At 40.1% G+C, this 27,492-nt stretch overlaps 2 protein-coding genes across 2 annotated transcripts in view; one reads left to right on the top strand and one right to left on the bottom strand.

Annotated features, from left to right (window-relative positions):
* DNAH8 (dynein axonemal heavy chain 8) overlaps window positions 1-27,492 on the bottom strand; it is a 393,081-nt gene that overhangs the window by 331,332 nt on the left and 34,257 nt on the right. The gene's annotated exons all lie outside the window — the stretch shown is intronic.
* GLO1 (glyoxalase I) lies at window positions 1,428-25,771 on the top strand. Its single transcript, XM_002816838.3, has 6 exons — window positions 1,428-1,672; window positions 15,017-15,099; window positions 17,475-17,615; window positions 18,788-18,855; window positions 19,565-19,654; window positions 24,314-25,771. Exons 1-6 carry the CDS (start codon window positions 1,589-1,591, stop codon window positions 24,400-24,402), a joined length of 555 nt encoding a protein of 184 aa, XP_002816884.1. The 5' UTR covers window positions 1,428-1,588; the 3' UTR covers window positions 24,403-25,771.

The raw sequence follows: 27,492 nt of genomic DNA, 5'->3' as shown, positions 1-27,492 counted from the left end.
GTATGCACAACATTTCTGCTGAAATTCTTATCCTGCCTATTCTTTTGCAGTGGACATCCATGGTTCAGTTTGCCTGGCAATTCTCCCTTCTCATAAGAACATCATCACTCTTCTTTTGGGGAACAAACAGATCCTCCCCAAACTCCAACCAGGTGGTCCTAATCCAGGTTGCCAATCGCAGTGCTTCAATCACAGGAGTAAGCACAGGTCCTAGGCCAGGCCAATCACAGCTCCTTCTTGGATTTTCCAATTTGACAAAATCCAGGCTGGCTGGATAAAATCCAGAGGGCGAGTTTACTCCCACTCCTAGTGAGGGAACAGCTGCCAAATTTCTAGTCTTATGGAGCTGGTGTCTGACAAACTGAAGCTGAGATGCAGAAAAAAGCTGAGATGAGAGACGGGGACATCTTGGTGGTGGCCAGGTGGCTAGTGCCATATACATCCCTGCCCAACCTCATTTTGGTTAGGTGAGCACCAGTCATTCCCATTTATTCTTTTAACAACAGGAAGTATTTAATGAGCATCTACTATTATGAGCCAATCATTGAAGACACAGTGATGACTAAGCCTTCCAGTGAACACAAAATATATATTAATGTAAAAAGTACTGCAAGTTATGGACATTTGGAACCTAAGTAGGCAAACCATGACTTAAATCTCATTTAGGCTGGGCATAGTGGCTACACCTCTAATCCCAGCACTTTGGGAGGCTGAGGCGGGAGGATCACTTCAGCCCAGGAGTTGAGACCAGCCTGGGCAACATGGTGAAACCCCCATCTCTACAAAAAATACAAAAATTAACTGGGCGTGGTTTTGCAGCCTGTAGTCTCAGCTAATCGGGAGGCTGAGGCCAGAGGACAGCTAGAGCCCAGGAAGTCGAGGCTGCAGTGACTGCCGTAAGCTGAGATCACACCACTGCACTCCAGCCTGGGCGACAGAGCGAGACATTGTCTTAAAAAAATTTAAAAAAAAGAAAAAGAAAGAAAAAGAAAACTTATTTAATTCTCAACAAATCCTGTTAGGGAGGTCAGAGAGGGTCAGTAATTATTGCAAGCTTCTAGCGCTAATATATAGCGGAACCAAGACTTGAACATAGGTTTTCGACTCAACAATTGTTTTAATTACTCTGTGCTGCGTAAACTGAGAAACCTCTGAATCCTTACAATTTTAAAAGAACAACTTACAGTTTTCAGTTTCCATCAGATTCCAATTTTCTACCAAATTGCAGCCCTGAGGTATGAATGGTTGCCAAACTTTAGTTAAACAAACAAAATTAGTTCATTAAGTAACAGAGAAACCACTCTGCCCAGCCTGCATTTTTTTTGGTACGAGTTTGTCTCCTTTATGCGCAAGGCTCCTTGGGAGTTGTAGTCTGAGGCATAGTCCTGCGGGTGGAGGCCCTGACTCACTGGGACCCAATCAGCAGAGAGTCAACTTGCTCTCCGCTCAGCGATTGGCTGGAAGTCAGCGGTCTCCCGCCTGCGGCGCCATCGCGCTATTCCTAGTTAAGGCGGCACAGGACCGAGGCGGAGTGTGGGTGACTCTTCTGTTCCTTGGGTCCAGTCGTCTGTGATACTGCAGTGCAGCCATGGCAGAACCGCAGCCCCCGTCCGGCGGCCTCACGGACGAGGCCGCCCTCAGTTGCTGCTCCGACGCGGACCCCAGTACCAAGGTGGGCACAGGACCGAAGGGAACGGCTCCCCGAGCTCCGCTGGGCCGGAACCGGGCCGCATTCTATCCAACCCCATCACGCCGCCGCTGCAGGTCCGGCGGCCTCGGGCGGACGAGAGTGTTGTGGGAAGAGGGATAATGGTGTTCGATGGGGCGATCGTGGGGCCCGCGAAGTCTGGAGGGGATCTGTTGCCTCAGCTAGTTTCAAAGACTGCGACCCTGTTTTGAATTGGCTTGTTTATGTTGCGACGGTGGCTGGAAGCCAGGCCAACCCAGGGTCAGGTTTCCCAAATCAGTCGCCAAGGCCCACGAGAACAGTAGTTTCAGAACTCCCAGAAATAGGTTCAAAGATGCCTGTCCTGTGCCAGTCCTGCCCAGCCTCGTTTTTCCTTACCACCCTGACTCCAGTCTTAACTCCTGCAAACTAATTTGATCGCTCTAAGTTTAACCGCGCCCATAATTTCACTTTTGCTTGCTTGGCCTTTGCTGTGGGTCACAACCGCCCTTCTTACCTTCCTCATCTTCGTGGGGCCCAGGAGAGATTATAGAATCATAGAGTTTGGATCTGAAAGGAATCTTAGAAATTCCTTCTCTTACCCTGTCGTTTTACAGTAGTGACCCAGTAAGATAAATGACCTGTTGCATACAAAGGCTTTCACTTACCGAACATGTCTTTGCTGAGTAAGAATCAGTGTAACTCACTCAGGTGTGGTGTTTCGGTTGCCTTGTTAAGATCAGACACAGTTGGCGGGCGCGGTGGCTCACGCCTGTAATCCCAGCACTTTGGGAGGCCGAGGCGGGCGGATCACGAGGTCAGGAGATCGAGACCATCCTGGCTAACACGGTGAAACCCCGTCTCTACTAAAAATACAAAAAAATGAGCTGGGTGTGGTGGCGGGTGCCTGTAATCCCAGCTACTCGGGAGGCTGAGGCAGGAGAATGGCGTGAACCCGGGAGGCGGAGCTTGCAGTGAGCCGTGATCGCGCCACTGCACTCCAGCCTGGGCGACAGAGTGAGACTGTCTAAAAAAAAAAAAAAAAATCAGGCACAGTAACCGCTGTTTATTCCAGTGAAGTCATCAGTGTCTGTAAACGCCTTTGTATTTATTTATTTGACTACATCATTTGTAAATTCCTTGAAGATTGAATATGTGCTTTGTGCAGACCTTTAAAAGGGGTAGATAAGTAGTCCATGACTCTGGTCCCTGCTTGTTCTTTACCTTCAGGGCAAAGAGTCAGACATATCTCATTGCTAAAACTTTTGACTAGCACCTGGTACTTGGCTTAGGAAAAATGTTAGTCATTGCAAAATTAAGGGGGAAGGTAAAAAAATTCCCTGTCATGCTCATCTCACTTGTATATCCCTTAATATTAATACCTGGTTTTTTCATATAATGTAAATTGAGTCACTCAGTGTAAAATATTTTCCCAGATAACTAGGGGTTTTATGTAATGGGTTTTTCAAATAAAAAGGATTCCAGGGAGATCTTTATAAAATATACTAAGTAAATGTCCTTGCAGCTTAATTTACATTCCACAGTATCTAAATTTCTCTTGATGATTTGGAGTAATTAGTTTTGAGATCAGTAACTTTTGGCCATGGGAATAACACGTGGAGACATAAAATGGAATACATAATAATAGCTGGTATATATTGAGTGTGCCAGGCCCTGGCTTGGTATTTTAAGTACATTGTTTAACTTAATCCTAACAACAACCCTATGAAGAAGGCATAATTATGATCTTCATTTTACAAATAAGGACACTCGGGCACATAGAGGTGTTGAGTGATTTGCCCAGTGAGGAGCTCCACCCTGTTCTGCTTCTGGGGTGCTGACTCCAGCAGTAATTTTGGAATTTGCCATAAAGGAAAATAAAAAACCTCAATGAAGTCTGGGTGCGGTGGTTCATGCCTGTAATCCCAGCACTTTGGGAGACCAAGGCGGGCAGATCACCTGAGGTTAGCAGTTCGAGACCAGCTAACATGGCAAAACTCTGTCTCTACTAAAAATACAAAAATTAGCTGGGCGTGGTGGCGGGTGCCTGTAATCCCAGATACTTGGGAGGCTGAAGCAGAAAAATCACTTGAACCCGTGAGGCGGAGGTTGCAGGGAGCCAAGATCATACCACTGCATTCCAGCTTGGGTGACAGAGTGAGACTTTGTCAAAAAAAAAAAAAAGAAAAACCCTCAATGAATTAAATTCAGTTTGATCACTTGATACATTTACGCTATATGTAAAGAAGATGGTAAGTACTTTGGGGATACTGGGATAAACAATATGAGGTTCCCTCCCTTCACCAACTTATATCAACTCTAATACACAGTGGACCTGGGGTTAGTGTGCTATTGAAATATAAATCACCCTGGGAGCACCCTGGGAGGTAGAGGTTTTTAAAGGTAGCATTAGTGGAATGGGGTATGCACAGGGTATTTGGAGCCTGAAGACCTGCATTTGAATCCCCACTTCTGTCATTGGCTGCAGTGACCTTGCCAGGGCACTTGGGCTGAGTTTGTAGAAGGAGCATAAAGATATCTCAGAGAGCTGCTATGAGGATAAAATGACATGTATTATGTTATCTAAACTATGAAGAGGGATACAATTCAAGGTTGTATTTCAGCTGTGGGGATCAGGGCACACATCAAAAAGATGGTGGTGATGGGCCCATGCCTTGATAGATTGGGTAAGATTCCAGCAGAGTACATGGGAAGGCATTCTGATGAAGGAAACATCTTAGCAAAAATGTGTTTTGATATTGGGGGAACCCACCCCCAATATTTCAACGTAGGTTCTTTCTGTTTTCCACAAATATCGGCCGGCTGAGAAATAAAGAGAAAGAGTACAAAGAGAGGAATTTTACAGCTGGGCTGCTGGGGGTGACATCACATATCAGTAGGACCGTGATGCCTGCCTGAGTCTTAGACCAGCAAGTTTTTATTAAGGGTTTCAAAAGGGGAGGGGATGTAAGAACAGGGAGTAGGTACAAAGATCACATGCTTCAAAGGGCAAAAAGCAGAACTACTAATAGGGGTCTAACAAAGATCACAAGGCAAAGGGCAAAAGCAGAACTACTGATAAGGGTCCAACAAAGATCACAAGGCAAAGGGCAAAAGCAGAACTACTGATAAGGATCTATGTTCAGCGGTGCACGTATTGTCTTGATAAACATCTTAACAGAAAACAGGGTTCGAGAACAGAGAACCGGTCTGACCACAAATTTACCAGGGCGAATTTTTTTCCCCACCCTAGTAAGCCTGAGGGTACTGCAGGAGACGAGGGCGTATCTCAGTCCTTATCTCAACTTCATAAGACAGACATTCCCAGAGCAGCCATTTATAGACCTCCCCCCAGGAATGCGTTCCTTTCCCAGGTATTAATATTAATATTCCTTGCTAGGAAAAGAATTTAGCAATATCTCTCCTACTTGCACGTCCGTTTATAGGCTCTCTGCAAGAAGAAAAATATGGCTCTTTTTGTCTGACCCCGCAGGTAGTCAGACCTTATGGTTGTCTTCCCTTGTTCCCTAAAATCGTTGTTTTTCTGTTCTTTTTCAAGGTGCACTGATTTCATATTGTTCAAACACAGTTTTACAATCAATTTGTACAGTTAACACAATTGTCGCAGTGGTCCTGAGGTGATGTACATCCTCAGCTTACGAAGATAACAGGATTAAGAGATTAAAGTAAAGACAGGCATAAGAAATTATAAAAGTATTATTTGGGAACTGATAAATGTCCCTATTAAAATGAAATCTTCACTATTTATGTTCCTCTGCCGCAGCTCCAGCTGGTCCCTCCATTTGGGGTCCCTGACTTCCCACAACAGTTTTAGGATGGTAGAATTGCAATGCAGGGCAGGTACTGAAGAGTTAGTTAAATGTTATTGGTTGCAGTTCAGGTTATCTAAGCAGTGGTGGGAAAGGCTAACATGGTAGGTTGGGGCTAGATTGTGGAGACAGCTTTGAGTGTCACATCTAAGGAAGTTAGATTTTATATACATAGTGGGGAACGAGTCAGGGTTTTGAAGTATTCTATAAAGTAGATTGGAGGGATCCAAGTCTGGAGGTGATTAGGCCACTTAAAAAGCTCTTCCAGAAGGTGAGATAAGTGATGAGGGTCTCGTTTGTAAAGAAGACAGCAGCAATGGCACAAAGTCAACTTGTTTTTTGATCATTTGCATCTTCATTATAAAGGAAGTCCAAAGAATATATGGCTGTGTCACATTTTGGGCAATCTCTCTGGGCTTTCTTTAAAAGGTCAGATTCTCCTGGCAACAGAGCGAGACTCCGTCTCCAAAAAAGGTCAGATTCTCCTTCCAAGTAGTGATCTGGAGATCTTTTCTTTTTTACTATCTGTATCTGTGTCCACTAATACAGTAGACAATGTCCTCAGTGTTGCCATTATTTCTACCACCACTGCCAATGTCCATTTTTACATCATTCCATATATAAATATATGAATATATAAATATATAAAAATATTAATATATGAATATATAAATATATCTATAAATAATATAAATATATTAATATATATTCATATATTTTTATATATATGTGATGGGGTCCCTCTCCAATCAAGGTAGATTGGTGGAATTGAATGCAGTAGAAAGGAGAATAGGGAATGGAAAGGAGAAAGGAAGAAGGACAATGGCCAGATAAATGGCTGACTATTCAAGGCATAGAGAATCATAATATATATAAAGGCAAAATGACATCAGAGAACTGAGGCAGGGACCTACAGGTAACACAGTGAATGAAGTTAGAAGCAGTGGGACTTGAGGGAAGGGTGACCAAAACAATCATTAGGGTACTCAAAGAAAAGATGAGAATTCCCATTATATTCGTTTGTTTTTCTCACCCTGTAATGGTTGCTATTTAAGTGATAAGGGTATGAAATAGAAAATGTGTGAGATGACCAGTTTAGGGGAGTGGTGATAACCGTTGGTGTTAGAGAAGTATACAGCTACATATGTGGTTGCTTTTGGGACTCTCTCAAATGTGTTAAATGTGTTGAGGAACCACTGAAGTATTGATTTTTAAGCCAAAAATGACATGACAGGGTTTTCTTTATGGAAAGATCACTCCAAATTGCATGTAGATAAGCCTATGAAAAGCAAAGAGATAATTGTCTAGACAGGAAGTAGTGAGGACTTCTTGCTTTCCTCAAGATACACTGAAGGCAGTTGAAAAGCTCATTTTTAAAAGTCTGGTGAAAACAACTTTGTTCACTTTTGTTTTGTGGGAGATATGACACCTAGTAATAAACAGTTAACAAACCCTTTCCCCTTTTATGAAAATTTAACTTTTCTTTAACTCCCTAGTTTCCCAGAAAACAATGAAAAATTGTGTTTGTTGCTTATGGTAAAAATAACCCAATTGGTAAATTGCATCTGGAGAGGGAGAATTGTAAATACTTGAAAGGAAGTCATAGCTTTGGACTTCCCTGATTGTAGTGACTCTTATAACTGTCCCTTGTGGAAATTCTGGAAGTTCTGCCTATGGAGTTGCTACTAGAGATACTGGCTCCTGTGGTACATGGGGCCTTCTGCCCTAGGGTGATTCTCATTCATATCCAGTGTGAATCTTCTCCCTGTACCTGATCTGTGTAGACTCCTGTAAGGACTCCCACTAAAGAGGAACACCTGATACTTCTTTGTTGGCAATCTGTGTTTTCCTAACGGACACCCTTTTGAGTAAACTGGCACCATGTATGGCCTATGGCTATGGTTGTCTTATAAGTCTGGACGTTTAGTTGAGCCTTAAGAAGACTTCCTGGGCCAGGCCCAGTGGCTCACGTCTGTAATCCCAGCACTTTAGGAGACCGAGGTGGGCGGATCATGAGGTCAGGAGTTCGAGACCAGCCTAACCAACATGGTGAAACCCTGTCTCTACTAAAAATACAAAAAAATTAGCCAGACATGGTGGCGCATGCCTGTAATCCCAGCTACTCAGGGGGCTGAGGCAGTAGAATAGCCTGGGAGGCAGAGGTTGCAGTGAGCCGAGATCGTGCCTGGGCAACAGAGTGAGACTCCATCTCAAAAAAAAAAAAAAAAAAAAAAAGAAGGCTTTCTGTTGGGGGCAATATAACACTTTTGAAAGTTATTTGAGAGACAAAGTAGATAATCTCTAAAGGGAATTGGTCTCAGTCTTATTAAGGTTGAAACACAACATTTTTTAAACCAGAGAAATTTTTTAATTTCTGAAAATATGGCTAATGCAAGTGTGGAACTTCTCCTTTCTGCAGACTGAGGGTAATAGAGGTGCTATGGTCTGAATGTTTATGTCCCCTCAAAATTCATGTGTTGAAATCCTAATCCCTGAGGCAGGTATTAGGAGGTGGGGCCTTTCAGAAAGTGATTAGGTAGGTCATGAGGACAAAGTCTTCATGATTAGGATTAGCATCCTATAAAAGAGACTGTAAAGAATGATCAAGCCCTTCTGCCATGTGAAGTCACAGTGCAAAGATACCATCTATGAGGACAGACACTAAATCTCCAAGTGCCTTGATCTTGGACTTCCTAGCCTCCAAACCTGTGAGAAATAAATGTTTGTTGTTTATAAGCCACCCAGTTTATGGAATTTTTGTTACAGCAGCCTAAATGGACTAAGATAAGAGGCAATGGAGATTTTAACTTTAAGATATAACCTCTTACAAAGCTCTCTAGTAATACTACTAGAGAAATAAGTATCTTCATCACTAGAAGCAAATTTGAGATTTCATAGGGAGAAAACACAAAGTCAAACAACGTTTTTATCATTGTTGTAGCTTTTTGGCCAGTTTTGATTCATCCCGAAAACAGACATTGTAACCAAATACACTCATATCCCATTGTGGGAGGCAACTGTATAAAATTCATTTAGAGACTCTGCTTCTGACAAGATGAAGTAGACATACTTTTCCTTATTCCTCCTGCTAAATACAACTAAAAACTCTGGACATGATATATAAGACAAACATTGGAAGACTCTGAAAGGTGGTGAGAAGAAGGTAGACTGGCTAGGGACCTTGAGACCCTAGGAACAACAAGGCAATGAGTTTCCTAAGTTTTCTTTTTGCCTCATATAGCCCAGACTTGAAGCTGAAGAAGCTAGTAACCTGGAAATGCTGATGGACACAGACCAAAAAAAAGCCAAATGAAAGCCTGCTCTCTAGCCACAGGACCTGGAAATGGGCAGTATTTCCTGGCAAGAAAGAAAACTTTTAGACAATAACTGCTCTACTCCAACTAAACTCCATAGAGAAAACTGTAGCCTCAGTCCCACCCATGCCAGCAAAAGCTGAGTGGGGAGCCTAGATTTTCACCCAACCACATGTAATGAGCTGCCCAGCCTTCCCCTGCCAAGGTGATGTAGGGGAAGTCTGAGTAGGGAGCCAGGACTTTCATCCTGCCAGGATTTCCCCTCTTGCCATATCAATGGAGACACATGAGGAACCTAAAATTCCACCCCAACCCAGCAGTGGAAATATTTAAGATACTTATAAGCAGGAGAAGGTACAGGGATGTAAAGAGAGGTGAGGTTTCTGTACCTTGTTCAAACTAATAAAATGATGTCACCAAATGACTGATAAGTTATGTGTGTGTGTATATACATACACACAGGTATATGTATATACATATATACATGTATGTCTGTATATATGTGTATGTGTATATGTATATATACGCCATATGTATATACATATATAGTAACACCTAGAGCCACCATTTAAAAAGCTATACAAAGAGATACATGCAAAAACACTACAGATAAATCAAAATTGAATTTTAAAAATGTTCCAGTGACTCAGAGAAAGGCAAAAAGAAGACAGAAAACATTAAAAAAGAAAGGACAGACAGAAAACAAACATGAATAAAATGACCAACTTAAGCCCTAACATTTCAGTACTTACATTAGATATAAATACATTAATTAAGAGACAATGATTGATAGAGTGGATTAAAAAACATGCCCCAGCTGTATGCTGTCTACATGAAACTCACTTCCAATATGATAGAGACAAGGTAAAAGTAAAAGGGTAGAAAAGATAAATCATGCAGATATTCATCAAAAGAAAGCAGGAGTGGCTATCTTGATATCAGATAAAGTAGACTTTGGGGCAAAGAAAATTACCAGACATAAGAAGTACATTATACAGTGATAAAAAAGTTGTGATTGACCAAGATGACATAGTAATCATAAATGTATGTTACTAAACAGCAGAACTATGAAACACATGAAGCAAAACTGATACAACTGAAAGGAGAAATAGAAAAATCTAAAATTATAGTTGGAGACCTCAACACTACTCTTTCTTTTTTTTTGAGACAGGGTGTCACTCCTGTCACCCAGGCTAGAGTGCAGTGGTGCTGTCTCGGCTGACTACAATCTCTGCTTCCCGGGTTCAAGGGCTCCTCCTACCTCAGCCTCCCGAGGAGCTGGGGCTACATGTGTACGCTACCACACCCAGCAAATTTTTCTATTTTTTGTAGAAATGGGGTCTCAGTATATTGCCTAGGCTGGTCTTGAACTCCAGGGCTCAAGCAATCCAGCCACCTCGGCCTCCCAAAGTGCTGGGATTACAAGCATGAGCCACGAAGCCCAGCCAACACTCCTCTTTCAACGATTGATAGAACTAGACAGAAAATTAACAAGGAAACAGAAGAACTCAGCAATACCATCAAAAAATAAGATCTAATTAGTATTTATAGAATGTTCCACCCAACAACAACAGAATTCCCCTTTTTTTTTCAAGTGTCTATAGAACATATACCAAAGTAGACCATGCCCTGGGTCCTAAAGCCAACTTCAGCAAATTTAAAAGAATTGAATGATGTATTCTTCAGCCACAGTGGAATTAAACTAGAAATCAGTAGCAGAAACATAGTAAGAACATCTTCAAGCACTGGGAAACTAAACAGCACACTTCTAAATAAATAATCCATGGATTAAAAAGGAAGTCTTGGGAAATTTTTAAAAATATTTTGAGCTGAGGCTGGGTGCGGTGGCTCACGCCTGTAATCCCAGCACTTTGGGAGGCTGAGGCGGGCAGATCACGAGGTCAGGAGATCGAGACCATCCTGGCTAACATGGTGAAACCCCGTCTCTACTAAAAACACAAAAAATTAGCCGGGTGTGGTGGCAGGCACCTGTAGTCCCAGCTACTCTGGAGGCTGAAGCAGGAGAATGACGTGAACTATGGAGGCGGAGCTTGCAGTGAGCTGAGATCGGGCCACTGCACTCCAGCCTGGGCGACAAAGCGAGACTCTGTCTCAAAACAAAACAAAACAAAACAATACAAATATATATATAGAGAGAGAAAGAGAGAGCTGAATGAAAATGAAAAAGGGATCATAGCTAAACAGTGCAAAGGGGGAAATTTATAGCACTGACTGCATACATTATAAAAGAGGAAAAGTCTCAAATTAATAACGTAAGCTTCCTCCTAAGAAACTAGAAAATGAAAAGCAAAATAAATCCAAAGGAAGCAGAAGGAAGGAAATAGAAAAGCAGAAATTAATGAAATTAAGAACAGAAAATCAGTAAAACAGAGCTGGTTCTTTGAAAAGACGAGTAGGATCGACAAACCTGTAGCAAGACTGACAATGAAAACAAAGAAGCACAAACTACCAATATCAGGAATGAAATAGGGGATACACTACAGACCTTTCTGACATAAGAAAGATAAGGGAATACTAAAAACAACTTTGTGTATACATAAATTTGACAACTTGAATTGGACCAATTCCTCATCCAATATGAACTAATATGATGAGTCCTATAACTTAAGGCAATTGAATTTATGATTAACAAACTTCCAAAGATCTGTCCAGACCCAGGTGATTTCACTGGAGAATTCTACCAAATGTAAAAGAAGAATTAACATCAGTTATACACAACCCCTTCCAGAAAACTGAAGACAGGAGAACACTTCCCAATTCATTTGATAAAGCTAATATTACCCTGATACCAAAAACAAATGAAGACAGTACAAGAAAACTACAGACCAATATCTCTAATAAATATAAATGTAAAAACCCTTGACAAAATGTTAGTAAACAGAATTCAACACTATATATAGAAAGAATTATACACCTTAACCAAGTGAGATTTATATCTAGGATGCAAGGCTGGTTCGTTATACAAAAATCAGTCAGTATAATCCACCATATTAAGAGGGTAAAGAAGAATCACGTGATCATATCAGTTGGTACAGAAAAGGCATTTGACAAAATTCAGCACTCATTCATTTTTTTTTAAGTTCAGAAAAAAATAGGAATAGGGGGCATTTCTTTAACTTGATAAAGAGCTTTTCTTGAAAAGTTAGAGCTAATATTACACTCAATGGTGATGCTTTCTCCCTAATTTTGGTAATAAGACAAGGATGTCTGCTGTTGCCACTCTTATTTGACAAAGTGCTGAAAGTTCTAGACAGTGCAGTAAAGCAAGAAAAGGAAATAAGAGACATATAGGTTGGAAAGGAAGAAATCAAACTGTCCTTATTTGAAGATGACCTGATTGTCTACATAGGGAATAATAAGTAATTTACAGAAAACTCCCAGAATTCATAAGTGAGTTCAGCAAAGTTGCAGTGTACAAAATAAACATACAGAAATCAATCGCATTTCTATATACTAGCAAAGAACACACAGGCACCAAAAATTTAAAAATACAGTACCATTTACAATTGCCCAATAAAATGAAATACTTAGATATAAGTCTAATAAACATTTACAGGACACATATGCTGAAAACAGCAATGGCGATGCAAAAAGTCATAGATCTGAATAAATGGAGAGATTTATTGTGTTCATGATTGGAAGACTCAGCACAGTAAGGATGTCAATTCTCCCCAAATCAATATATGTGTTTAACATACTCCTTATCAAGCTTTTTTTAGACAGAGGCAGAGTTATTCTAGATTGAAAGGCAAAAAAACTAGAATAACAAACCATTTTGGAAAAGAATAAAGTGGGAAGAATTTGTCTACCTGATTTTAAGACTTACATAGCTACAGTAATCACTACTCTGTGGTATTGGCAGAGAGAGAGAATATTGAAACAAAATAGAGAACCCCAAAATATACCCACACTAGTATGCCCAACAGCTTTTTGACAAAGATGAAAAAGCTGTTCACCAGAGGAAGGATAGCCTCAACAAATGGTGCTGAGGCAATTGGACATCCTTAGGTTAAAAATGAAGCTCTACCCAATTCTCATCCCTTATACCAAAAAAAAAAATCCATTTACTGGTGCTTAAAGGGGCCTTAATCCTTTGGTTCACATCCTTGCCTCACTTTTACAGTTTTGTAAGGATCGTATTGTAGGCAGGTAGGACATGCACTAGAAACATCCTTGATTGTACCTTTAAAGTTTTCTTGGCCAGGTGCAGTGGCTCACACCTGTAATCTCAGCACTTTGGGAGGCCAAGGCGGGTGGACCACAAGTTCAGGAGTTTGAGACCAGCCTGGCCAATGTGGATGAGTGACCTTAATTCCATCTCATAGTCTCTCACAGCAGCACCTAGGTTAGTGTTTGAGAGAATAAGGAAGGACATCTTTAGAATTTAGTCCTTGCTTGCACCTCCCTCCAGAGACTGCAGTGCTCCCTCCAGAGACTGAGAACCAGTGCTGGGAGGACAGGTTTCTCCCATGAGGCCTGCCCGCTAAAGTCTGTGTGATTGTGTGTGGTCAGGCCTGAAAGATCATACATAAGACTTTGTCCTGCAGGTGGCTTCCTCAAGCAAACATTGTAACCAACAGAGAAGCAGCTACCACTCATATTAGCTGGGAAAGAAGGATGTTTGTTATTTTGGTAGTGTTCATAGTGCCTTGTTTTAATATATGCTTAGACCAGAATATGAAGTGGAGATGATCTTGCTGCTTTAAATTTTTTTTTTATTTTGGTATCACATCATGGCAGCCACAGAGTGACTTTATATATGTTCAGCAGGAGAAAACCAAGGCCCAGCTGTAAGTACCAGGCCAGCACTTGGATGTGCAGAGCTACTTTTCTCTTTCTCGGCTGCTTGATAAAACCGAGACCTTTAGGACTGTAGCATCTGACTGAGAAAAGCAACCCAAATGTTCTAGAAACATGTAACCTGCCTGGTATGTGATTATAAGCTGCGAATAAAGAATTTAATTATTATATTTGTTAAGATCAGTTTTAATAAGATAAAGTAGTTTTTAGGCTAGTTTTGTTTTAAATGAGAATTTTAATGCTTAAAAGAGTATGTTTCATTTACTTAAAATTTAGCAAAAGAGAAAAATATAATTTCCTAATGATGCTGAATGAACTATATTTGTATTTTATATGATGTGAGTTATATAGGAGAAAGATGGCATGTGGCTCCAAAGGAAGTGGTCAGAATTTTCAGGCCTGTTTTGTCAAGCCATGGGTATAACAGAAAAAAAAAAAATCTGTTAGGAAGCACCAGTGAGGTTCACAGACTCATGGTCTGGAAGGTACATACCAGTGGTAAAGGGAGACCGAAACTTAGAGGCCTTAAACAGTTAATTACTCAGTGTCAGCTTCTCATCTACAACATGGGGTATGAATATCGACAGTAATACCGTATGGAGTTATTATACCTAGTTAAGTCCTAAGTAGAATTATTAATGCTATTAATAATCTTGACTCCATGAATTTACATACCTTCTACCCTTTTCTCAGTCAAGCCTTCTGTTTCCTGATAAGTAAGTTGAACAGTTTCCCAAAGGTGTTAGCAACAGTAACTTTTTACCCTTTTAGTTATTTAGGAGTCTAGGATCTTGTGAGTAACTCTTTGCTAATTTGCATGATCACCAGTAAATGGTTCTAGAAGGGCATTTATGCCTTCATTCAACAAATATTATAGTGATCAACCTCTTTATGTGTAAAATCAGTGTCTTAGTTTGGGTGGCCCCAAAGAAGACTAGAGAGAAAGGTGTGGTTTTAAGTCATTTGAGAAGTGGGCACAGAGAGCTCTGTGGAGTTAGGGAGAGAAAGGGGTGATCATAGGTGTATACGAGTGGATTACCACTGTGGGCAACTGATGTTCAATCCTGCTGGGGATTCTTTGAGGGACTTTGTGGTACCTGCCTCTGAATTGTCCCACCAAGGGACAGGGATGCCAGGTTTTTTATTGACCATTGGTTGAAGGTCATTCCTGCAGTGGAAACTTTCTGACACTTTGGACTTGCATCACACAGGGGCCTGCAACCAGAAAATACCACTGGGCAGAGAGCCCTTGCAAGTTGTAGGTGGTAGGTTAACAATTGTGTTATAACGGTGGACTGTCTTTGTATCTTGTTACAGAAAGCACAATTAATGTTGGTAATAAATGGTAAAAGTGAAAGATGTTTAATATAAATATTTTTCCATAGGATTTTCTATTGCAGCAGACCATGCTACGAGTGAAGGATCCTAAGAAGTCACTGGATTTTTATACTAGAGTTCTTGGAATGACGTAAGTCAAGTACTTATTGGCACCTTAATGTTTAAATATACAGCTTTGCAAATCTAGAGAGTGTTTTCAGACCCATCTTAAAGTTTGTTTCAGAAGTAACAGAAGTTCTTTTGGCCAGGAGTCTGTGATTAGGCCTGGCTGGACAGGGCTTCTCTCGTAAGTTCTTTTTCTTCTCTATCCCAGCCAGCCTGAAAGGGCAAAACAAGACACAAATAGTTGCATTTTCTCCAGTCTCCCTTCTCTGAGTGCTCCCAGCTAAATCCTTAATGTGTTCAGACCCCTTTTGATGTTCTGGCCACTTTTAGCCTCTTGTTTACTTCAGAAAAGTTACAGATAATAAGAACTTACTACTCAGAAAACCAATGGGTTTACTTAAAAGTGATCATCTGTTCTATTTTTCTAGGCCGTGTTTTCTTTTGCTCAACAGGTCATATCCACTGATCTTGCAGTCCTGAAGCATATTTATTTTTCTAAAGCATGTTTATTTTTCTTTTTTTCTCCAGCTTTACTGAGGTATATTGAGAAATAATTTTGTCATATTGTTGATTTGTTTCCCTAAGTTATGTGAGCATTTTGCTTTTGAGCATATAGATACATGAATAATAAAATAATCTTTAAATTTAGTGCCTAGATAACCTCCATTCACATTGAGAGAAAAATTCATTAATATATGTCTATATTTAGAAAATTTGACCAGTTCAGAAAAATACAAAATGAAAAGTAATGACTTCCCTCCCCAAGTTCTTCTCCCCAGAGATAACTGCTGTTCAGTTTCTTGTGATTTTTTTTCTAGAAAAAGGTATTACGAATATATTTATGACATGTTTAAAGGACAAAATGAAAACAGATTTATTGAACACTTGTGCCAGGCACTTCAAGTGTTATTTTGTTCAGTCTTCACATCAGTCTTAGGAGGTAGCTTTTATTCCCATTTCACAGACAGAGAAACCAAAGCTTAACGAGATGAAGTTACTAGCTCCAAATCCCACAGTTGGCATATGGCAGGGCTGGAACCTGTATCCATTGTCTGATGGGCTCTAATGTTGACTTTGTGTGCAGAGCCCCCAAATAGGGTACAAGTTGACAGTAAGCTGGAAGATTTGAACAGCTGAGAAAAGCAAGTTGCAACAGTTTCATTTCCTTCAGTCCCAACTGATTTGTCCATGAGGGTTGTGTAGTCTGCTTTAGTAGACGCAGAGATTGTTTTTCATGATTGGAGTGTTTGAGGTGTTTGATACTTTATTATAAACATGTTAGAGTAAATCTTATTTGTGATAAGTCAATGCAAGGATCTAAGTGGGCCAAGGTCTATTATACAGCAGTGATAATGAAATAAAAGATTGGAAGCAGAACTCTAGAAACTTTCCATTTGCTATATGCTTCAGCCATTTGCTCTTATTGATTATGAACAAGGTCATCTTTGAATAATCTAAAGAAAATCATATATGCATTCTCATGCCACCTTACTCCTTGCCAAATAATCCTATACCATTTAAAGTCACTTAAGATTCAGGACTTCAGTTATCTTTCTTAAAACCTCAGGATTCATAATTAATTCACTGTTTCTCTCCCATCAGTCTCTTCTACTTGTCTCTTTCCCCTCAGAGAAGCGTAAGTCTTCTTTGTTCTAGAATATTTCTTGCCCTCTGCTCCCTTGCCTACCTCCGCATTGTCACTGCCATGCTTGCTACTGTTTTACCTGCTCACCTGCCATTCTCTCTCCCCAGTACAGTGTAATCCAGCTGATGCTTCCCCACGCTGCTGACATTGCTCTCATGGGACCTTTCTATATCTCATGACCTTTTCTTAGTCTTAATACTGTTTGACCTTTCTGCAGTATCTGATACTGTTAGCCACCTTACTGTTGACATTCACGTCTTCTGTGATGCTAGTCTGTCCTTCTCCTTCTTTCTTACCACCTATCCTTAATTTCCTTTCCTAGATGTTTTGGCATAGTAAGAACTCAATAAATGTGTTTATTTAACTGAATGACATATTTATATATGTGTTTGTATGTGTGTATATATATGAAATAGCAACAAGGTTCTTTATATTTTTCAGTACAAATAAACACAATTCTCTTTTGGAGATAGCCGTTTCTATTTATTAACAAGTACCATAATTTCAGCTAAATGTTACTATATTTACAGAATTGATGAGTTACAGAAGTTTTTATTTTTGTATTTCAAATATTTACAGATGCATTTTTAATGATATTTTTTCACTGATTTTTCCTCCTGCTTATTCCATTAAAATAGGCTTACTACATATAGCTCTTCTTTTTAGTAAAACTTGAATATTAGGTTATGTTGATTATAGTATGAATTAGCCTTTCCTGTTGTTAATGATTCAGGCTTGTTGTTTTTTCATTGCAGGCTAATCCAAAAATGTGATTTTCCGGCTATGAAGTTTTCACTCTATTTCTTGGCTTATGAGGATAAAAATGACATCCCTAAAGATAGAGATGAAAAAATAGCGTGGGCGCTCTCCAGAAAAGCTACACTTGAGCTGACACAGTGAGTATGACTTTCTATATTTATATATATTCTAGATTTTTTAAGGTAGTTTTTAAAAATCTTTTTTGTTTTGTTTACTTACCAGTATAATTCAAACCAGGTCTGCCTAATCACTTCACATTTGTAATCATATATTGAAGTGTTTTTCATGCATCTTTTGATCTTTGTATTGTTCTTGGGCAAATGAGATCTGTTTTTTTAGAGACAGGCTCTCTGAAGCCTCTAACTTCTAGGCAGTCTTCCTGCCTCAGCCTCCTGAGCACCTTGGACTACACATGTGTGCCACCACACCCAGCTAATTTTTTTTGTTTGTTTTTGGTAGAGGTGTAGAGGCAAGGTCTCACTATGTTGCCCAGGCTGGTCTCAAACTCCTGGCCTCAAGTGATCCGCCCGCCTCAGCCTCCCAGACTGCTGGGATTATAAGCATGAGCCACCACGCCTGGCCCATTTGTCTTTTAGATAGAGAATATAAGACCCTGAAATTGTAAGATATTTGCCTGATTGTCACTAACTAATTTTTAGGTATTATAATTAGTCTTTCAGAATCCAAAATTTTGTTCTTTTATTATTTTGCTACATTTTTGATCCAGAAATGTGATATCATGTGTTCCTTTAAAAACTCTTCAAACCATTTTGTAATAATTAACATTCAAATTTGGTATTTTTATAACTTGAGCACTTAAAAATGTAGGCAATTTCTTTACGTTGTTTATCTGCACACTTTAAAAGAGACTGATTTCAGAGTGTGTGATTTCCTGTGTCCCTTGATTCAAAATAAAGCTTTGGAATCAGGCAGACTTAGATATGAGTCTGTGACTCTAAACAAATAAGTGGCAGTTTCATCAATAAAATGGAGATGTTCACATCTAGCCCATGGAGCTGTTTTAAGGGTTTAAGTGAAATATAAATAACTTAGCACAATAAATGAGCATTGTTATTATTCTTATTATTGTTCTTGTCCAGTACCTGTATTTACTGTCTCCTTAGTCTAGTTAAAATCATACTTTGGCCATTTGTCCTTTCTATAGTTGAAAACTTAATATTTTTGTAGCAGGGGTTAGGCCAATTATGTAAAGTAGCATATAAACATGGTAAGATTTCAAAGATGTTACTTTCTTTTCAGAATATCTATTCCCTAGGACATTGTAGCTATGTTTTCCTTCCTTTCGTAGCAATTGGGGCACTGAAGAAGATGAGACCCAGAGTTACCACAATGGCAATTCAGACCCTCGAGGATTTGGTAAGTTTGCCTGTTTTTATGTGATATATGTAGATTTGTGTGATTTTGTATTATGTATATAATTATGATTTTAACAAACCTAAAACATTAATGTCCTAATTAAGTATGATCAATTTATTAGAGATATGATTATTTTTATTTTCCACAAATAATCTTATTTAGGAGTTGTTTAATTTCAGAGTCTTGATCTAAATATTACATTTACCATCTCACCGTGATTTACTTTCAAGTCTCAGAATTAATTTCCAGTGGACTTTTTTTTTTTTAAAAAGCTGTAGTTAATACTAATCCCAGTTTCTGCTAGCACATACACTTCTGCCTTGCTCTCCAGTCTCTCAATCAAGATGACAGTATTGCAGGCTTCAGCTGGCTGCTATAGTCAGTGCCAACCACAAACCTATTAAGTATTAGTAAATGATTACTGTTTTTTGGTGTCGATTATTCTTAGCTGATTAGACTGTATATGAGCTGATATTGGTTAATTTTAAATAATTTATAATTCAGGGCAACTAATTAACTACTTATACCCAGCCCATTAGACCTACATTTGTTCTTTAATGTATTATAGATTTTGAACCTACCTAAGTCTGTTCCCCAAGTGCCTTATGTTTTGAAATAAACAAGTTTTGGAAGCTACTTGTGGTACTTGGATACCCTGTTGTAATTATTTCTTCCTTCTCTCTGCTTTTTTCGGGGGGTATCACGTAAGGTCATATTGGAATTGCTGTTCCTGATGTATACAGTGCTTGTAAAAGGTTTGAAGAACTGGGAGTCAAATTTGTGAAGAAACCTGATGATGGTGAGTCTACTACTTACTGTGGTCAGGCCTGTCTTTAGTTGATATTTCCTAACCACCTACAGAGGCCACTGTTGTAGTAAAACCCTTTTGGCTACAAGTAACCGAAATCTCCACTTCAACCAGAGTTTTAAAAAAGAGAAATGATTGGAAGAATATCTGGGTATTTTAGGGAAATGAAAGACAGCAACTAGGGTGGCTTTCCAAGGGACTAGACACAGGACCTGGAGAGCCATCAAAACCCTAGCCTCTCCCACTCCCCGACCCCACCACTTTGTTTCATTGGCCACCAGCTTTCACTATTTCAGTGTATATCTTTCCATCCAAAAATAAGTTCCTTAAAGTCTCTTTTATCTGATGCTCATATAATGACACCAGCTCTCTTTAGTTTATAATCACATGGTGTTTCTTTTTCATCTTTTACAACCTTTGTATGTCTTTAAGTTTTAGGTAGGTTTTTTGAAATAGCATATGTATGGATTTTGCTGGGTTTACATGTATTGTTATTATTTTACTTAGGTCTCTTTCTGAAATATTTCAAATTAAAATTGAAATATTAAATATTTCAGAGTCTCAATCTAAACATTTGAAATATTTCACTGTTTAATTTCAATCCTTTTTTAAAAAAAATTAAAATATTTAATATCCAGTGCTGGGCATGGTGGCTTACGCCTGTCATCCTAGCACTTTGGGAGGCCAAGGCGGGCGGATCACGAGGTCAGGAGATCCAGACCATCCGGGCTGACACGGTGAAACCCTGTCTCTACCAAAAGTAGAAAAAATTAACCAGGCGTGGTGGCGGGCGCCTGTAGTCCCAGCTACTCAGGAGGCTGAGGCAGGAGAATCGCTTGAACCTAGGAGGTGGAGGTTGCAGTGAGCCGAGATCGCACCACTGCACTCCAGCCTGGGCGACAGAGTGAGACTCCGTCTCAAAAATATATATATATTTAATATCCAAATCTTCTCCCCAATAAGAAAGGAATTTGCTTCACTCTGTCCTCATTGTATCACTATTACCTAGAGTGGGATAGTATTGATTTTATTTTTTAAAGATAATAATAAATATATCAAGGTGTTTGATCACTTTTTCTTCATATATCTCTTGTAGTGTCTCCTTTGAGACAGGATCTCACTCTCATCCAGGCTGGGGTGCTGCAGTGGCACTGTCATAGCTCACTGTAGCCTTGAAACTCCTGGGCTCAAACAATCCTCTGCCTCAGCCTCCTCCTAAGTAGCTAGGACCACAGGCGTATGCCACCACACCCAGCTAATTGTTTTATTTTTTTGTAGAGATGAGTTCCTGCTATGTTGCCCAGGCTTGTCTCAAACTCCTGAGCTCAAGCGATTCTCCCACCTCGGCCTCCCAAAGCATTGGGATTACAGGCGTGAGCCACTGTGCCCAGCCTTTTTAGCATCTTTTGGATTTTTCTGTTCTTTTATTTAAATACCTCAACCAAAATGGTCTTTAAAGGGGATTTGTTTTTGTTCTTGTTTGTTTTTGTTTTTTGAGATGGAGTTTCACTCTTGTTGCCCAGGCTGGAGTGCAGTGGCACGGTCTTGGCTCACCGCAAACTCCGCCTCCTGGGTTCAAGTGATTCTCTTGCCTCAGCCTCTCTAGTAGCTGGGATTACAGGCATGTGCCACCGTGCCTGGCTAATTTTGTGTTTTTAGTTGGGCCAGGGTTTCTCCATGTTGGTCAGGCTGGTCTCAAAATCCCAACCTCAGGTGATCCGCCTGCCTCAGCCTCCCAAAGTGCTGGGGTTACAGGTATGAGCCACCACACCCGGCCCTTTAAAGGGTTTTTAAGGCAAAACTTTTGAGATTCTGTGTAACTGAGAATGATGCCTTTATGTCTGAAGGACAGTTTTATGGAAAAGGCTAGGTTTAATTTCCTTCAGTCTTGAAAACACTCTTCCATTTTCTTTTTGCATATGATGTTGCTGTTGAAAAATCTGTCAATCTATGTTCCTTTGTATATTCTTCTGTTTTATTCTAGAAGCTTTTTATATTATTTCTTTGTCCTTGCCTGCGTTCTGGGAGATTTCCTCAAACTGGAATACCAATTAGCTAATTTTCTCCCAAATGTATCTGTTCTGATATTTAATTCATCTATTTTGTTCTTAAACACCTGTTATAATTTTGAGCTCTAATTTTTGCTTAGTTTTCTTAATATATTCTTGGTTTTTTTTTCATATTGGTAATATTTCATATTGCTTATTACTTTTTTTTTTTTTTTGAGATGGAGTCTTGCTCTGTTGCCCAGGCTGGAGTGCAGTGGTGTGACCACAGTTCACTGCAACCTCAAACTCCTGGGATCAAGCAGTAATCCACCTCAGCCTCCCGAGTAGCTGGGACTACAGGCAAATGCCACCATGTATGGCTAATTTTTTATTTTTTGTAGAGACAGGGTCTTACTATGTATCTCAGGCTGGTCTCAAACTCCTGGCCTCAAGTGATCCTTCTGCCTCAGCCTCCCAAAGTATTGGGATTACAGATATGAACCCAGCTGGTCATTACTTTTACATGTCTAAATAGTCCTTGGGGCTGGGCATGGTGGCTCATGCCTATAATTGTACCACTTTGGGAGGCCAAGGCAGGAGGATTGGGAGGATCGGGAGGATCACTTGAGGCCAGCAGTTCAAGGCTGCAGTGAGCTCTGATTGTGCCATTGCATTCCAGCCTGGGTGACATAGGAAGACCTTGTTTCTACAAAAAGTTTTTTTTTAATTATCTGGGCATGGTGGCACATGCCTGTAGTCTGTATGCCTAGCTACTCGGGAGGCTGAGGTGGGAGGATTGCTTGAGTCCAGGAGTTGGAGGCTGCAGTGAGCTATGATCCATTGTACTTCATTTCAGTATAAATGACAGAGCAAGACCCTGTCTCCAGAAAAAAAACAAAAATAGCTCTTGGTTCATTATTCTAACGTTTCTTCTATTTGAATCTACAATCCATTGCTTTGGGGTTTTTTAATGGTTATGTTTCTCAGATTATTATTTTGGCCTCTGAGCTTTTTTCCCCTGCAACTGTTCGCTATTCTAACACATCAAGCAGTGTGAATAGGAGAATGGCCAGATCCCTGTCCTTAACAACCCACATGATCTCAGGACAATGGGCTGGATAAGCCTAGGCCAGAGATTCCTAGGCACCTAGAAATGAGACTTAAACATTTCACCTTCCACAAAACAACTCTTCAGGTCGGATCTTCCCACTTCATCCCTCAGGGAAGCAGTATTAGTAGGAGACACTTCCGATAGTGTTATTCCCTAGCCCTGGGCGTGGAGAGAGGGCTGTGGAGATCATTCGGCCCTACCAGTTTTTCTCAGTTTCTCACAAGCAGAAGGCTCCTGCACTGCCCTTGTTTACTGCTAAGGACATCTGAACAAGCGAGAGGGCAAGTGCTGATGCACACGGCAGTGAGGGAGGAGCAAGAGCAAAACTCTGTTCTCCCACAGCCATTATGCACTGCCTTCTGGTCCAGGCCAGAACTACCACCTCCCACACAGCCCAAGTTAAAACAGTCACCCCACCCCATCCTCACCCGTTCTCCCCAGCCGTCCCCAGCAGGGTTTCTTTCTTTCTTTCCTTCTCTTCTTTTCTTTTCTCTTCTCTTTTCTTCTCTTTCCTTCCTTCCTTCACTCCCTCCCTCCCTCCCTTCCTTCTCTCCCTCCCTGCCTCCCTCCTTCCTTCTCTCTTTCTCTCTTTCTTTCTTTCTCTCTCTCTCTCTCTTTCTCTCTTTCCTTCTCCTGTATTTTCCATCTGTGTTCCTCTAGGATTGATCTTGGGGAAAGGAGCCAGAGATAAGAGTCAAACCAATTCAACATATTGGTCCCCAAATAAATTTCTGAGGTCACATTTTTCCATTTAAGCAAACAGCTCTGACATACTAGACTCTCAGTCTCAGTTATGAATTCCTGGGAGAAAGACTCTCGCAGAGCTTGGGTTGCCTAGGATAGTGTTTAAAAGGGTTTGTATGACCCAAGCATCTGGGTCTTTTGGTTGTGGGGGTAAGCCATGCTACCAGCTCCCTTCAGCACCTCCCTATTTTCTTTTTCTTCTTTAAAATAAGACAATTTCTGTAACTACTGAACTGGTAGCATGGTATCATGAAGGTGAGGCAAATGCCTGATACCTAAAAGATGCAGCCAGTCCCACAGTTTATTTCAGGAGGGCTGGTATTCGCAATGTGTGCAAGATAACATTTTAGTCATTATGAAAAGTATGACTTTTCCTACTTTTCTGACAATAAGAATTTTTAAAATGTAAAACTGTAAACAAAATAATGTACTTCATTAAAATGCAAAGTAAATCTTTAATTAATAAAAGTTTTTAAGGCCAGGTACAGTGGTTTGTGCTTGTAATCCCACCACTTTGGGAGGCAAGGCAGGAGGACTGCTTGAGGCCAGGAGTTTGATAGCAGCTTGGGCAGTACATTGAGATCCCGCCTCTACAAAATCAAAAAATTAGCCAGGCAAGGTGGTGCGTGCCTGTCGCCCCAGCTGCTTGGCAGGCTGAGCCCAGGAGGTCAAGCCTGCCTTGGGCTGTGATCATCCCGTGCCCTCCAGCCTGACATTCAGAGCAAGACCCTGTCTCAAAGAAAGAAAAACATTTTTATGGTGTTTTCTTTTTTAGTCTTTTCAATAATGAAAATTTTCATTTTACAGGTAAAATGAAAGGCCTGGCATTTATTCAAGATCCTGATGGCTACTGGATTGAAATTTTGAATCCTAACAAAATGGCAACTTTAATGTAGTGCTGTGAGAATTCTCCTTTGAGATTTTAGAAGGAAGGAAACAATGTGATTCAAGATATTTACATACCAGAAGCGTCTAGGACTGATGGATCACTGTCCCAATTCAAATTCTTCTTCAGTCCATTTCCCCTTCCTATTTCAGCTGTTCCTTTTCACCTAACTGTTCAGTCATTCTGGTTTTCAAGTAGTGCTTTATCTTATGTCCTTGAATACAGTTGTATAACTTTATTTTTTAGGTAATAATTAGAACAGTTCCCTTCAGAGGCTGCATTTGTCTTCTTCTGCCTCCTAAATATTACTTCTCTTCAAATCTGCCTTTGAATCATCATTTAAAAAAAAAATTAACATGTTTTTGTTGTGGTTATCTTCTGGGGTTTCAATTCCTCAGAAACAACTTTGTTCACAATGGAAAGTAAAGAACACTGAAACAGTGTTCTTTCAGTAAAGTACAAAGTGTTTATTTTACAAAAGAGAAGGTACTCTTGAGAGCAATTCAAAATCATGCTGACAAGGATACTGATAGAAAAAGTAATTTCTTCTTATTATAAAGTACATTTAAAGTTCAAGGACTAACCTTATTTGGGAAAGGGGAGGAGGAAGGAAATGATATGGTACCCAGACACTGGGCTAGGCTGCAACTTTATCTCATTTAATACTCCCAGCTATCGTGTGAGAAAGAAAGCAGGCTAGGCATGTGAAATCACTTTCATGGATTATTAATGGATTTAAGAGGGCATAAATCAGCTCAACTCAAGATTTCATAATCACTTTTAGTATTTAGATTGTGCCTCAAAGTTGTAGTACCTCACAATACCTCCTCCACTGGTTTCTTGTTGTAAAAACCTTCAGTGAGTTTGACCATTGTGCTCTTGGCTCTTGGGCCTGAGTACTGTGGTGAGGGAGTAAACACTAGAAGTCTTTAGTACAAAACTGCTCTAGGGACACCTGGTGTTTATATTTCTCATAAAGACAAGTGGTGTTTATATTTCTCATAAAGAGTCTTCCCTACCCCAAGGTATTCATGATGCCAGTAGCCATATATGATAAATTATGTTCACAGTGGTAACTTAGTTATCAGAAATTAGCTCAGTGGTCTTCCCTGCCATGAGTCACGTTTGATGGGTTTTTAAAAATCAAAGTGATTTTGAAAATCTCTAATGGCTCAGAAAATAAAAACATCCAGTTTGTGGATGACTATATTTAGATTTTCTCTAGACTCTAGTGGAAAACCTTTGGAAAGGCCATGCCAACCGTGCTTGTACTGCTGGAAGCACTTTACGTTTCCTTTTTGGGTGAAATGGATTTATGTGAGTGCTTTAAACAAATAGCAATAGTTATAGACTGAAATAAAAAGAAACTTCAAATAAGACTATGTTTAATTTGTAAACCTTTGTCCATCATGTTCTTTCTTTTTTTAAAAAAAAAAAAAAAAGAGCTCCCCTTAGTACTGAAAGGATTTGAAAAGGCTTGTAGGCTCATTCTGAACAGAGAACAATTGTGATTCTGTACAGCCCGTAAAGCAGGTAGTGTCTATGGATAAGGGAGCGTGGAAAAGGTGGGAAGAAGAAAGTGAATGTGGAATAAAGGATTGTGGTAGATAAAGTGCAAACAGAAGAATATCAAAAGGTAAGGAACTTATGAAGACCAATTTCACATGTTGAGTACTAGAACTGACAAACAGAAGGGCTAATATATTCACAAATTCAGTAATTTAAGCTTTATTTCCAAGGAAAGAAGCCTTCTCCACTTGCTAAGTAAAACTTGCCAAAAGATACCCCTTGCTCATTCTTTAAATTGATTCCTATATGCATTTTTTTTTAAATGTACAGTTGGCCCTTGAACAACATAGGTTTGAACTCCACTGGTTTATTTATACAAGGATTTTTTTTCAAGCAAATATGGGTTGAAAATACAGTACATAGGAGGCTGAGTTTTCATATGCCAACTGTGGGACTTAAGTATGCACAGATTTTGGTATCCATGGGCAGTCCTGGAACCAATCCTCCACATACACCAAGGGACAATTGTATATGGTAACACTACGCCTTGTTAGGGAAAAGAACAATTCACTTCCAAATTCACTTATCTGAGAAGTTGTATGAAAGTACAAAGTAGGTCACAAGAAGTAAGTTTTCTTATTTTCCATGATCATGGTCAATGTAAAACAAGTCAGTCTCCTATGAGCCCTACATAGCTAAGGCTAGAACCGTTATAATACAGGTGGTTTGAATGAAGAGCAGATGGCTGAAAGGGAATCACTTGAGGCTTTCCCACACAGTATTTTGACCACGATTGCACAGAGTGTGTCTTAGTTGAGGCAGTTTTAATAAAAATACCATAGACCGAGTGGCTTAAACAACAAACATTTATGTCTCACAGTTCTGGAGGCTGGGAAGTCCCAAGATCAAGGCGCCAGCAGATCCAGTGTCTGGTGAGGACCCACTTCCTGACTTGTAGACAGGCACCTTCTCACTGTGTTCTCACACATCCAAGATAAATCATCTCTTAAAAGGGCACTAATTCCATTCATGAGGGTTCTACCCTCGTGACATTAACCTCCCAAAGGCTCCACCTCCAAATACCATCACACTGAAAATTAGGCTTAAACATATGTATGGGAGGCAGCCGCAGGGGACAAACATTCAGTCCATAGTACAGTATATATATATAATCCTCAGCCATACAACTGATTATGAAGAATGTTATATCAGTAAGGATGCTTGCTATTGGCAATAAGAAAAAAGCCAGCTCTCTGATACAGCAAGCACTTAAGAGATTCAGAAATGGATTGGTTGGCCAGGCGCAATGGCTCACACCTGTTATGCCGGCACTTTGGGAGGCTGAGGCAGGTGGATCACTTGAGGTCAGGAGTTTGAGACCAGCCTGACCAACAAGATGAAACCCTGTCTCTACTAAAAATACAAAATTAGCCAGGCGTGGTGGTGGGCACTTGTAATTCCAGCTACTTGGGAGGCTGAGGCAGGAGAATCACTTGAACCCGGGAGGTGAGCCGAGATCACGCCATTGTACTCCAGCCTGGGCAAGAAGAGTGAAACTTTGTCTCAAAATATAATAAAATGGGTTGGTATA

The sequence above is a fragment of the Pongo abelii genome, chromosome 5, assembly GCF_028885655.2.
Source record: "Pongo abelii isolate AG06213 chromosome 5, NHGRI_mPonAbe1-v2.0_pri, whole genome shotgun sequence".
NCBI lineage: Eukaryota > Metazoa > Chordata > Mammalia > Primates > Hominidae > Pongo > Pongo abelii.
The sequence above is the reverse complement of the archived record's forward strand: the minus strand, read 5'-3'. Positions and strand labels throughout refer to the sequence as shown.

What these genes read in the sequence shown, in the direction of transcription:
- GLO1 (XM_002816838.3), top strand. Translation starts at nt 1,589, where the DNA reads ATGGCAGAACCGCAGCCCCCGTCCGGCGGCCTCACGGACGAGGCCGCC. An exon ending in ACTAGAGTTCTTGGAATGAC is followed by an intron (nt 15,100 to 17,474) that starts GTAAGTCAAGTA and finishes TTTTCATTGCAG; the next exon opens with GCTAATCCAAAAATGTGATT. An exon ending in GCTACACTTGAGCTGACACA is followed by an intron (nt 17,616 to 18,787) that starts GTGAGTATGACT and finishes TTCCTTTCGTAG; the next exon opens with CAATTGGGGCACTGAAGAAG.